Source organism: Saccostrea echinata, unplaced genomic scaffold (genome assembly GCF_033153115.1).
Source record: "Saccostrea echinata isolate AGI-Se365-2 ecotype Australia unplaced genomic scaffold, CSIRO_AGI_Sech_v1 ptg000045l, whole genome shotgun sequence".
NCBI lineage: Eukaryota > Metazoa > Mollusca > Bivalvia > Ostreida > Ostreidae > Saccostrea > Saccostrea echinata.
The window spans coordinates 710491-722759 of record NW_026889794.1 but is presented as its reverse complement, the minus strand read 5'-3'; the positions used below and the strand labels follow the sequence as shown (position 1 = coordinate 722759).

At 33.9% G+C, this 12269-nt stretch overlaps 1 protein-coding gene across 1 annotated transcript; it reads right to left on the bottom strand.

Moving 5' to 3' along the window:
• Positions 1–2227: 2227 nt before the first annotated feature.
• Positions 2228–7579, bottom strand: LOC133201564 (uncharacterized). Its single transcript, XM_061337363.1, has 5 exons — positions 7498–7579; positions 5002–5131; positions 4713–4827; positions 3816–3959; positions 2228–3227 (listed from the first exon to the last, which is right to left on the bottom strand). The coding sequence occupies exons 2-5, from the start codon at positions 5125–5127 to the stop codon at positions 2929–2931; spliced, it is 684 nt and encodes a 227-aa protein (XP_061193347.1). The 5' UTR covers positions 5128–5131; positions 7498–7579; the 3' UTR covers positions 2228–2928.
• Positions 7580–12269: the final 4690 nt, after the last annotated feature.

Genomic DNA, 12269 nt, shown 5'->3' with positions numbered 1-12269 from the left:
GACAAGACCTTTCTTTGAATACCAACAACTTTGACCTTGACCTTGGAGTTTGACCTACTTTTAGAAAACTTTAACCTTGGCCATAACTTTTGAACGTTTGGTGCTAGAGCTTTCATATTTCACATATGTAATCCTTGTGACAACACCTTTCTTTAGATACCAACAACTTTAACCCTTTGACCTTGACCTTGGAGTTTGACCTTCTTTTGGAAAACTTGAACCTTGGTCATAACATTTAAACGGTTGGTGCTTCGGCTTTCATATTTCACCTGTGTTTTTCTTGGGAGAAGGTCTTTCCTTGGGCACCATTAATTTTGACCATTTGACATTGATGTTTGATATACTTTTGAAAAAACGTTAACCTTTTCCACATCTCTTTATGGTTGCTGCTAGGTCTTTCATATTTCACAGGTTTATTCCTCGATACAAGACCTTACTTTGGGTACCGATATATTTGATTTGCATTTGAGAAAGTTTAACCTTTGCTATAAGTTGCCATACGGGGGCGTCGGTGTTTCACAAACACATCTTGTTCAATATTGCTTTACAAAAATGTTGTTATCTGCAAATTTAGACATTAATTCAGAAATTAACGAACATTTTATAGGGGATTGAAAATTTGACTTAAATCTAAGTCTGTTTTATGATCCTGGGGCCTGGTCTCTGACCAGTAGAGCTAAAAAGTAGAATAGTTTCAGGTAATCATGTGAACTTTGTTCATTCAAACATAATACTATGTGCTTTCATTTCCATTCCCCTCCCCTCTCTTATTACAATTTCAAAAAGATATGTGTAATACCCCTGTCACACCGGGACTGCGTCCTCACGGCGATCGCACGGCGTCCATAAAAAATGCAAAACGCCGAGGTGAGCGCAGTAGAGTCTCCTACAGCGCCGTGACAACGCGGCGAGATCTCCACTGAACGCGGTAGGGTCGCGTAGGGTCTCCTAGAACGCCAGGGGACGGCGCGCACTTTGGGCATGCACAAAGTACGCGCCGTGTGATCGCCGTCTGATAAGAACGCAGTAGAAACGTAGTATGATCGCCGTAGCAGCGCGGTGATATCTCCAACAACGCAGTGGGAGCTCCGTACGCACGCCGTGAAGACGCACATGATCGCAGCATGAACGCAGTGATAGTAGACTGCGCTTCCACGGAGACCTCGCGGAGTCCTTGGAGATATCACGGCGTTTCTATCGCGCTTTTACGGCGCTTCTAATGAGATTAATTGTCTTGTGATTTTTATGACTGCGATTACACAGCGACAACAAGGAGTTGTCACTGCGATCATTGCGCTCCCTTGGCGTTTCTACCGCGTACGTTGGCGATCACAATGCGCTTTCACGGCGTTGTTAGAGCGTTGTCAGCCAGCTCACAAAACAAGAGCAATCGCCTCATAATTGATCAGCAATAATTCTAACGTATTTGTTGCACTCCTGGCCAGGAGCATGGGAGTAGAATTGGGAAGTAAAAATTACACCAGAACCTGTTCTGTTGTTCAGTGGAGTTGCGATGGAATTACTTAAATTCTATAACAACTTTTCAATGTGTTTATTTAAAATCAAAGAAAAAACACATCTGAATTGATATGATTGAAAAAAGAAGGGTTTAAATTATAAAACTAACAGTAATTTAGTACTAAATTATTCAAATATATCATTTTTGAAGTCTTTTCGTTATGTGACTCGAATCTTTAAAAAAAAATGTGTTACACTCCTTATGAATATATATCCATAGTGACGAACGCATTGTGGACGTATTGTGAACGCAGCAAGCGCAGTGAGAACGCCGTGAACGCTAGGTGACAACTCCTAACACGCCGTAAAAGCTCCGCGGAAGCGCAGTCAATCGCGAAGAGATCTCCGTTGGGAACGCAGTAGCACGCCGCGAGAACGCCGTAGAAACGCGTGGGTCGCCGTAGGGACGCAGTGACATCTTTACATTGTAAAAATTTTACTGAAATTTGTGCGATTTCCCTGCGATTCCACTGCGATTTTATCATTTTAACATTTTTACAACGCCGAAATGACTCCGTGTGGACGCAGCTTGGTGTGACAGGGCCCTATAACATATATTTTATTCTAATACTTGAAGCATGAAAATAATGTCATAATATGAAAGCACCATGTACACAGACTATAAAACTGTAAGTCAGCAAGGGCACCGCTAAGGGATACATGTATATATCTAATAATAGGGTGGAAGGATAAGAAATGACAACTTAAGCATAGTGAGAAAACATTTAACAACTGTAATTATACAATTTATATAAAAAAGTCAAAATAACAGTTTCCAGTGATGTTATTACTTAACCACTTGTCAAAAGCAAGCATTTTGTAAGATGCCAGGCTTAAATAGGAGCAAACATCACTCAAGTGTAAGATTTACCTCAAAACAAATATCACTTGCTGAAAGAGCTTTTTTTGATGTGAAAGTCAAAGATTAGACTCTTGCTCTTTTGCAGTAAGTAAGATAATTAAACTTGAGGGATATAGTTTAAGTATCATACTAATAATCATGTCTAGAAAGTTGATTTTTTTCTACTTTTCCATTCTTTCTTACACTTGTTAAGAAACCTTACTTATTCCAAATTTGATGACTTTGATATAAAAAAAATGCCTTATTGCTTGCTAAAAAAAAAAAATACCAACTTCAACACCATAGAACAATCTTTAAAGAGCTATCATGCAAAAAATAAACCCTTTTGGATGAATGGAAAAGTGATTGACAAATAGTGATTAATACAAATGACCCACAAATCTGTGTGGAGCAATAATGAACACATCAAAAACAATAAAAATAGCAAAAAGTGGTTCATGATTGAACAATACTACGTGTAAATATTTTGGCAGTTATAGTCTTCAAAATCAATTAGTTTCTCAGAGATTCAAATCAAATCTCAAATAAAACTGTCAGTACTTTTGATTTCAGTAACTCTCTTGAAGATGTTGGTAATTTTGAGTGACCGGTGGGTACACCTCCAACACTTGATGTTCTTCTGAGGATGCACCTCGACTTCTACAATAGACACAGGTCAGAGCCACGCAGGAGATGATGCCAGTGATGACACCGAGGTCGGTCAGGATGATAGAATACTGTACACCAACGCGGTAATCCACAATGAAAGGTAAATTGACTGGTATATTTTCTAGAATCTGTGAGAACTGGTCATTTGTCTTCAAGTTTGCATTGATCATCCGACCAACAAGGATGGATTCAGAGACCACTGAAAATGCAAAGTATGGTGACAAGATGATTTCAAACATCACTTTCTATGACCCTATCACCTAAAATTTGTATTCTCTTTTACCTATATATTTATATTGTATATACAAGATACGAATCTTAAAATTATAGCTTAAGTTTTCAATGAGTTTGATTGTTCCTACTGGGAAAACATTATTACAAATAAAACACAAAAAAATGACCTTCTTTAGTAAGTAAAATTGATAAATGGGTAGTCATTAAATAATGAATTCTGACTTGAAACATATTTTACTGGTAGTTGTCAAGCACTGAAATACATGTTAGACTGGATCTCATTTAAAAATATTTTTGAGTGTGGATTTGTGGTATATAGGAGATATTTACTAATTTAAAAATTTCATTTAAAAGAAATATGCTGACTTCCAAGTATCAATATATTTACCTTGACCAAACCTGAAATTCAGAGATTTATAACACAAGCTTCCAGGGCAGAGGGTATTTTTTCTCTCTCTAGTTTTTTTCATCTTATTTCAGTGACCCTTACACTAACATTTATTTATTTATACATGTACACAACACATAATTTTTTACTGCAAGTTGAGCGTACCTCCAAGAAACACAAGAATGCCTCCAACTACAACTCGGGAGGTTTTGGGAAGGACAGCTCTTTGGTTCACCAGGAGCAGAACAAAGCTGGCACAGCATACAATGATTGCAAAGCAAGCCTCCAGCTGAATCTCCACGAAGTGAGCTGTAATATGTAAAAGATCATGAATAACATATCTAACTTAGAATTATTAAATCTAATTTATCTACTATCATAATGAAGAGTTTCCCTTTTTCTTTAAAAAATGTCATTCCTATTTTCATTAACTTAATTTCACAGTGAGATTGCAACATCAGATTTTAAACTTTTGATTTTAGGACAAGTCTATGCATTTGTAAAGGAAAATGCAATCATTATTATATTGTGTAGATTGAAGTTTGATCAAACCATGCACTTGTGGACTAAAACAAATTGGTTCAAGAAAAAGTGTTGATAATATACTTTGAAGAAGTCCAGTGAAAATAAAATCATATCATTTAAACAATAAAACACTTTCTTTGCTTGTTAGTAAGGGGATCAATGTTGCAGCTGTTGCAGAAAAAAATGCATTATTTATTATAATTTTTTCTGCAATAGCTGCAATGTTAATTCCCACACTAAAAACAAAGAAAGACATTTTATTGTTTATATCTATATCTGTACAAATAATCATTTAAAGTAAGATTTAGTGGATGAAATAGTGATTTATTGGCATGCACGCCATTGTATGTTTTATTGATGGAACAACCACTGCTCAAGAAATCTGTATATAGAGGTGATATGCTAAGCAGTGTTACCTGACGACTGATAAACGGCAATGGTTTTCTTAAGAAATAAAGGAGATAATATTTTGTGGATGTAAATATAAATATAATTTTTTAACATAATTGATAATGATATGAACAATAATGAACTTACGCATGCCCGGTGATGAGGCAGAGTTATCTTCCTTGGAAAAGGACAGAGAATCAGTCTTACACTGGTCAGAGGGGTAACACATCTGATAATAAAATATACTGAAGGCAGCCTTCATCTGAAATACATGCATAGAGAAAGCATGTCAGCTAAAATTGTAGAGCATCTAAGGGATGTACCCAGTAAGCAAAAGGTTTTTTTTTCTTTTCGTAGCCTTTCCAGTATTTACAAATAAAAAGTCTATTCTATATGTTTATCACTGACTGCATTGAAAATATATATCCCAACTTACTCCCTGTGGATATAATTCGTTGGTTATGTACACAACAAGCCATCCTGGGGTTAACATGGCAACCGTCCAAAATGTCATGGTGATGCCAATAAGCACCAAGGAAATTATAGAAACTTTGGAAGCCATTCTCCTGCATATTAAATAAGTAAATGTGTTGTTAGTGTTTACACATATTGATCACTTTAAGTGATGTGTTCAAGATTAATATATGTGTTTGTTTGTGTGACAAAGTTGTTTTATTATTTCAGTCACACTTGAAAAAACACAAATGTTATATCTTTTAGAAAAATTGTTTTGGAATTGATAGTCAAACTTAAATTCCTGATTTCTCTTGAAGAAGAGGGCTAAGGTGTTACAAAGGAAAAACATAGGTAATCAGAGATTACAAAGCTCACTTCTACGAATGTTGTCTTTAAGTAAGGCAAAGTCCCACTAAACTAATAATCTAGTAGTGTGCATCCCTAGATGCAACATTTATGCAATTTTGGTCTGATATGGCTTGCTGCTTGGGAATGGACTTATCTAAATCTTAAAACTAGTCACTCATCCAGAAAATGCAAGTCAAATCCAGCATCTGAAGCAAGTTTGAGAGTGTTCGTCCCTTGATGTATCATCCATGCAAGTTTGGTTCAGATAAGCCTTATAGTTACTTGGAAATGAGATCTGCTCCAAAAACTTTAACCTGGTTACTCATCAGGAAAAATGTAGGTCAGGTCCACCATCTGAAGCAAGTCCAGTGGTGTGCATCCTCAGACATATCATCCATGCACATTTGGTCAATATAGGGCTTATAGTTACTTGGAAATGAGATGTGGTCCAAAAACTTTAACCTGGTCACTCATCTGGAAAATATAGGTCAGATCCAGCATCTGAAGCAAGTCCAATGGTGTGCATTCTTAGGAGTATCATCCTTGCAAGTTTGGTTAACATAGGGCTTATAGTTACTTGGAAATGTCAGATCTGCTCCAAAAACATTAACCTGGTCTCTCATCCGTTATATATAGGTCAGATCCAGCATCTGAAGCAAGTCCAGTAGTGTGCATCCTTAGATGTATCATCCATGCAAGTTTGGTCAATATAGGGTTTATAGTTACTTGGAAATGAGACCTGCTCCAAAAACTTTAACCTGCACCAAAAACTTTAACCTGCTCCAAAAACATTAACCTGGTCATTCTTCAGCTGAAATTGCAGCATCTGAAACCTTGACCGATACAGTGAAACACACTAGAGCATCCTCCATGCATCTCTGATTGATATAGAGCATCAAAGTATTTGAAAAGAAAACTGCTCCAAAAACTAGGACACCGACGGTATTACATAAGCTCCCCCAACTTCGTTGAGGTGAGCTAAAAAAATGAGTTTCTTAGATATTGAAATAAACTTTCTAGATCTATTGCTTGTGTGCCAGGCTGGTAACATTTCAATGATTAAGTTATCAATTACAACACTGTACAACAAAATAATGAAATATTACTAGCTAGGCTACTTCAAGATACTCTTGAGTTTATATAGTTCAGAGAATGATCATATTCAATACATAAAAATAGTTAAATTATTTTAAAATTGATGAAGTTGACAACTTCTCAGAATTAAAATATAATATTAACTAATTTGTCCTTAAGATCTTATTACAATACAAAAATTAAACACTATATAGGTTTAAGTGTTACAAGGGATCACATTTTTATTCCCAATAGCGGGGATAGATTTTATGTGCTCCATAGTGTTAATTTTATTTATAAATAAATCAGGGTACATCATACATTACACTTATTCTAATGTTTAAATAAAATAGGCCTTCTTTTTGATTGAAACTAAAAATTCAACCTGTTTTACCAGAAAATCAGAAGACTATTTCTTGATGTCTGAAAACTCAAGGCCGAAGGATTATTTTTTTAATACCGAAAACATCCCTTGTGTTACAATGTGTATAAACATATATTTTGTGATTTCGACTAGATTCCCCTTACTCAGTGTACTGTAAGCATGGTAAAGTAATTCATTTTGTAACTAATTTAATACAGTAAATGTTAAACTACACGTGTAGACACATGTAGATCACTGAACCGTTCCGCTGGAAAGTCATTCCAAAACTTAATTCTCAACACGAAAAGGAGGGGGTTTACGGGAGAGGAAAGTGTATTGCGAAATACATGAAATATATATATGCAATTATACTAAAAATAAACTATAACTATGACGTAAACAACACATTTTTTTTAATTGGTGCAGTAGTACCGAGACACTTCATCTTCCCTTTGTATATATCTACATCATATATCACATCGCCGGAACCCACGGTTTTCTCTCCGTTACACTTACACACATTCAACAAGGGATGTATATACACTGTAGGCCTACTATTAGTAGATCTATACGTCTCTGATTTATCGTTGATGGTACTGTAACCGAGACCGAAAACCTTCCGACGATGAATGCAAACATCATCAAAATTATACATACCTCAAATATAACAACGTAATCGTACAATCTTACCAAATGCCTTTGTCCGCCAAATATGTGAACACACTGCGGGAAAACTCCCTTTATATGTAAACAAAGAAACCCAGACTCGCAATCGCAGACTTAAAGATCATTGATGCATGAACAACCCGCAGGGTTAGAACAGACTGTCGATTTGGCGCTTTTTTTTAAAATACAGTTTTATTTTTGGCTTGGGAAAAATATTACACTATATGATGAGAATGTGATCAAGAACTACGTACGCTTACTCTCGATTCCTGCCTACATTTCACACCCATATAATTCAATATTAATGGCAATTTGGCCATAAAATCTTTCTTGAATGCAAAGAACTGTTCAACAGTTTAATGGTAATTAATTAATAAGTTTAATACCAGTGATAAATAGTTATTTACCCCTAATCCCAGCTCTTTCAATAAGGGTGGTAGACGATCGATATTTTCCATTGAAATCGGGCTTTAAACCATCACCACATTTTAAAATATTCTTTGATGTAATGTTCTTAACTCTTTTTTATGTTTTACGCATATAAAATTAAACATATATATCAATAATAAAATACAATGTTCTAGTTGTAAACCCCTTTGAAATTAGGGAAAAAAGGGATTTTTGTCGATTTTTGTCTGTAAACATATGTTCCCCCCTTGAAACACAAAAAGTTTTGGTATGAATTTGTGAAATGACAGTCTATATTACTTGTTAAAAGGAATTTTGGTTTCACGGGGGGGGGGGGGAGGAGGGGGAGGGGGGGAGGGGAAGATGTCTTTAAAATATTTTCCGTTTTCCGTTGATTTCTATATAGTGAAAAACGCAAGTTTTACCAGAATTATTAAAAAGTTTTCTCTCTTTGTTTTTTCCCAAATAAATAATGTTTTATGAAAATTCATATAAATATCTTTATAAATATAAAAAAAAAATCATTCAAATATGTTAACTTTTAAAAATTGACTTGGAGGTACATGTAGGCGGGAGAACAATACTATCGTTCACAGTACTTTACAGCTTTTCACCACAGGCACTTGAAACTCAAAACATTCCTTAAAACATAAGCACAAATAGTGTATATTTATTTTATGCTAATGAAAGAAATATATGTTTCTTTTTTATAATAAGCATAACATTGTTTACATTGTACCTATAACAGTTCAATATATATTAAATTAGGACTTGCATAAAAATTTACATCAAATGGAAATACTTACATAAACAAGTGAATGATTGCAATAATTATAACATATGGTTCATTTGAAATATGGATTACAGACTATAAATTTGATATTATATATATATATATATATATATATATATATATATATATATATATATATATATGAGACAAAGAGTTAGCTCTGAAAAAGAATTTCATCTTCAACAAAAACTTTACTTGACTTCTTAAAAAATTCACATAAGGAATTTAATTTTAAGGGGGCCGACTGGGGTTTTCATTGCACAATACTTCGCGCAGCATAGTAAAATAAAGTGTATTTACTCTTTTAAAGCAACTATAAACAAAGTTTATAAAAATTAATAAATTTAGGAAATCTCAGGTTAAAAATTCTAATTACGTTTTTAAATAACTGATTTTTAAAACGATTTTTCAAATGATGGGTATATAGGTAGACGTCGTTATAGTGTGTTTTAACGTTATGAATAACCGAAGTTCTTTCAGAGGGGTCATTAATTATGTCATTAAAAAAAGTATAGATGCTCTTGAAATTTTAAACATAGGAAATTGAGAAAATCACAATCATTTTTATTATTTTTTATGTAAATATGTGGTATCTGTCATGTTTTGTAGTACTCCATAAAAACAGGAAAATATCATGAATTTTGACATTTTGAGATGTCCCCTCTGGAAACCAGACGGTAGAATTTTGTGTTTCTTGCATAAAATGTACAATATAGTATTACTCATCAAATAATATAATTTGAGCAAAAAGTCTATAGTTATTTACTGTAGCATTTGTATTATTTGCTCCAAAGTGCGAAAAAATGGTATTTCCTATATAATCCTATAGTAAATGTATCTGTATTTTGAGATGGTCCATAAAAATACCCAGACGGTAGATTTTCGCTAAAATTGGCATGTATACTGAAGTCAATGTAAGGTACATATTGTATGAAATTAAAGAGTCTCTCCGTAGTAGTTTTCACACAATAAAACGCCAGTCGGCTCCCTTAAATTAAATAAAACTTTCGTTAACATGATCTACATGTATGAACAATCTATGAACAATGGAGCAAAATCTCATTATCTAACTTGGGAAAACTTTATATCTATAGTAAAAATCTTAAATTGCACTGAATACAATTAAATTACAAATTGCATGATTACTTCTAATTTCCTTTGAAAGGGTGTGAAAGATCACAGCTAACAAAATTAAGAATAACTGCACACTCACTATTTTTTTGAAACTGGCAGATATTGTAAAATATGAAAGCCTACTAGGATCAATCTAACAGTGAAAAAAATATAATAAATAATAACACCTTTTTAAAAGGCGTGTTAAAGCGAAAAAAGGCGTAATAACGCGAAAAAGTCGAAATAACGAATAAATAACGAAATAACGAACGAAAAGGTGTTATATGGCCAATAAAGGCCAAATAACGCCTAAATTTCAGTTTGCGTTATAATGCCTTTTAGAAAGGCGTTATTCCGCCTTTCTAAAAGGTGTTATAACCCCAATAAAGGCATAATAATACGAAAAAAGGCGTAATTACGCCTTTTTAAAAGGCATTATTACGCCTTTCAAAAAGGCGTTATATTACTCCCTTTCATAAGGCGTTATTACGCTTTTCAAAAAGGCGTCAAGAGACGATGTTAAGCCTTTTATTTTCAATATATGACTAACTTAAATGCTGACCCTCGGGACATGAATTTCACAATTTATTATAGGGCTAATTTCTATTAAAAAAAAAAAAAAAAAAAAATTAAACAGATTGTAGTTAGATATCCAGAAAAAAAAGAGATTTTTATATGCGTAATATATTTTCAATGTTTATCCAGCTTAGTTCTCTGATGCCAAACACTTTTACCAAGGGTCATGGATTTCACAATTTTGGTTGAAGGCTAATTGCTCATTATATCCATGTAAATTGTTTGCCTGCTTTTCTCCAAGAGGAAAGAAAAAGATTTTCAAATTTGAAATTAATTTTTAATACATGAGCAGCAAAGCTCTAAGCTGCATCTGCCTAAATCCTGGATATTCACAAGTAGAGTGTTGAGCTCTTTTAATACTCATGCAAACAATTGTCTGCAAGATGTGCAGGAGTATGGAAAATATTTTAGATATTGCATGAATAAAAATAGATTCAGTTATTCATAAAATAATAAAAAAAAGCCTCTCCAGTTTTCGCTATAACACCTTTTAAAACAGGCCGCTAGTACGAGTGGGGAGACCTCTACCCCCACTGCACTTTTTGGGAGAATAATCTTGCTGTAGTTAAAATATGAGGCAAGAGGAATATTCACTTAGTCGTATCTAGGAAAAGGGGTGGGTGTTCTAGACCCCCTCCTTGAATAACAAGTTTCGTTGTCATTAGTTGTCATGCGCGGATCAAGAAGGGAGGGGAGGGGGGGTCGTGGGGGGGGGGGTTCCGAACCCCTAGGATTTGCAGAGTTATTAAAAGTATGTACTGAAGCAAGTAAAAATGACTTTGGAATCCCCCTCTTCCGAAAACAGAGACCCCAATATCACCACCACGAAATTTTTACACCCTTGGGAAATGGATTTTAAGTTTTTTTTTTTGTTTTGGTTTTGTTTTTTTTTTTTTTGTTTTATCTTGTCAAGAAAATTTCTGGGTTTAATACGTTTGGGAAGGGAATTTAGGTTCCCCCACCCTTTTTTTTTTTTTGCTTGTCAAGAAATTTCTGGGTAGGAATTTTTTTCACTGGGGTAAGACCCCCCCCCCCCCTTGAAAAAATTCCTGGATCCGTACCTGGTTGTTATATTAATTTATCTACCCTGAAGTGATAAAACAATAAAAATAATTTCTATAATTGCAAGCAGTAATATATATCACCCCGAAATGACCTCCGCGGTGCCATATTGGAGCTGAAAGCAGATTAATCACTACTATTTTAAAAATTTATTTAATAAATTTAGCAATTTTTTCTTTCAAGGGCAGCCATTTTGGAAATTTTATAATTAAGAAACCTGAAGAGACACTTACTCATCAATATTATGCCGTATGAAATACCTATAGAGACAGAGAAAAAAAATGAAATTACAAAAGAAAATTTCCCCTTTCTTATTCTTACGGCAACAGTTAAAAAGTTTGTCCAATTTAACCGATTCTATTTCTTTGCATAAATCAATTTGACTGAAAATTTCATTTAATGTTTAAAACATGTAGGTGGGCCAATAGAAAAAAATTATATTAAAACCTTTCATATTTCCTGTTTTCAGCCAACAGTGACCATTTTGAAATTTTAAATTCTGAATGCTCAACTAGACTTGGTGATTATTAAATACTCAGAAGTTTCATTAAGATTGTCATTTAGCAATTTTTGCGAACGTATGCAGACAAAATAATAACAATATTTCGCCGGACTCCGTTCGACAATAAAAAAAGTATTATGATAAATTGAATAATGCGGATAATAATCATCAAATATTATCATATGACAAATTCATGCTGTTAAAACGGTATCATTTTGATATGTTCATTATCCTCGTAGATAATGAGTTCTCTTTTTTAACACATCGATACTTTTAAAATGGGAAAAAAATGTTACGATACGAAAATTTTTTTTAAATTCAGAATTAATTGGAAAAGGCGAT

What these genes read in the sequence shown, in the direction of transcription:
- LOC133201564 (XM_061337363.1), bottom strand. Translation starts at nt 5,127, where the DNA reads ATGGCTTCCAAAGTTTCTATAATTTCCTTGGTGCTTATTGGCATCACC. An exon ending in ACGAATTATATCCACAGGGA is followed by an intron (nt 4,828 to 5,001) that starts GTAAGTTGGGAT and finishes CATGTATTTCAG; the next exon opens with ATGAAGGCTGCCTTCAGTAT. An exon ending in TGCCTCATCACCGGGCATGC is followed by an intron (nt 3,960 to 4,712) that starts GTAAGTTCATTA and finishes TACATATTACAG; the next exon opens with CTCACTTCGTGGAGATTCAG.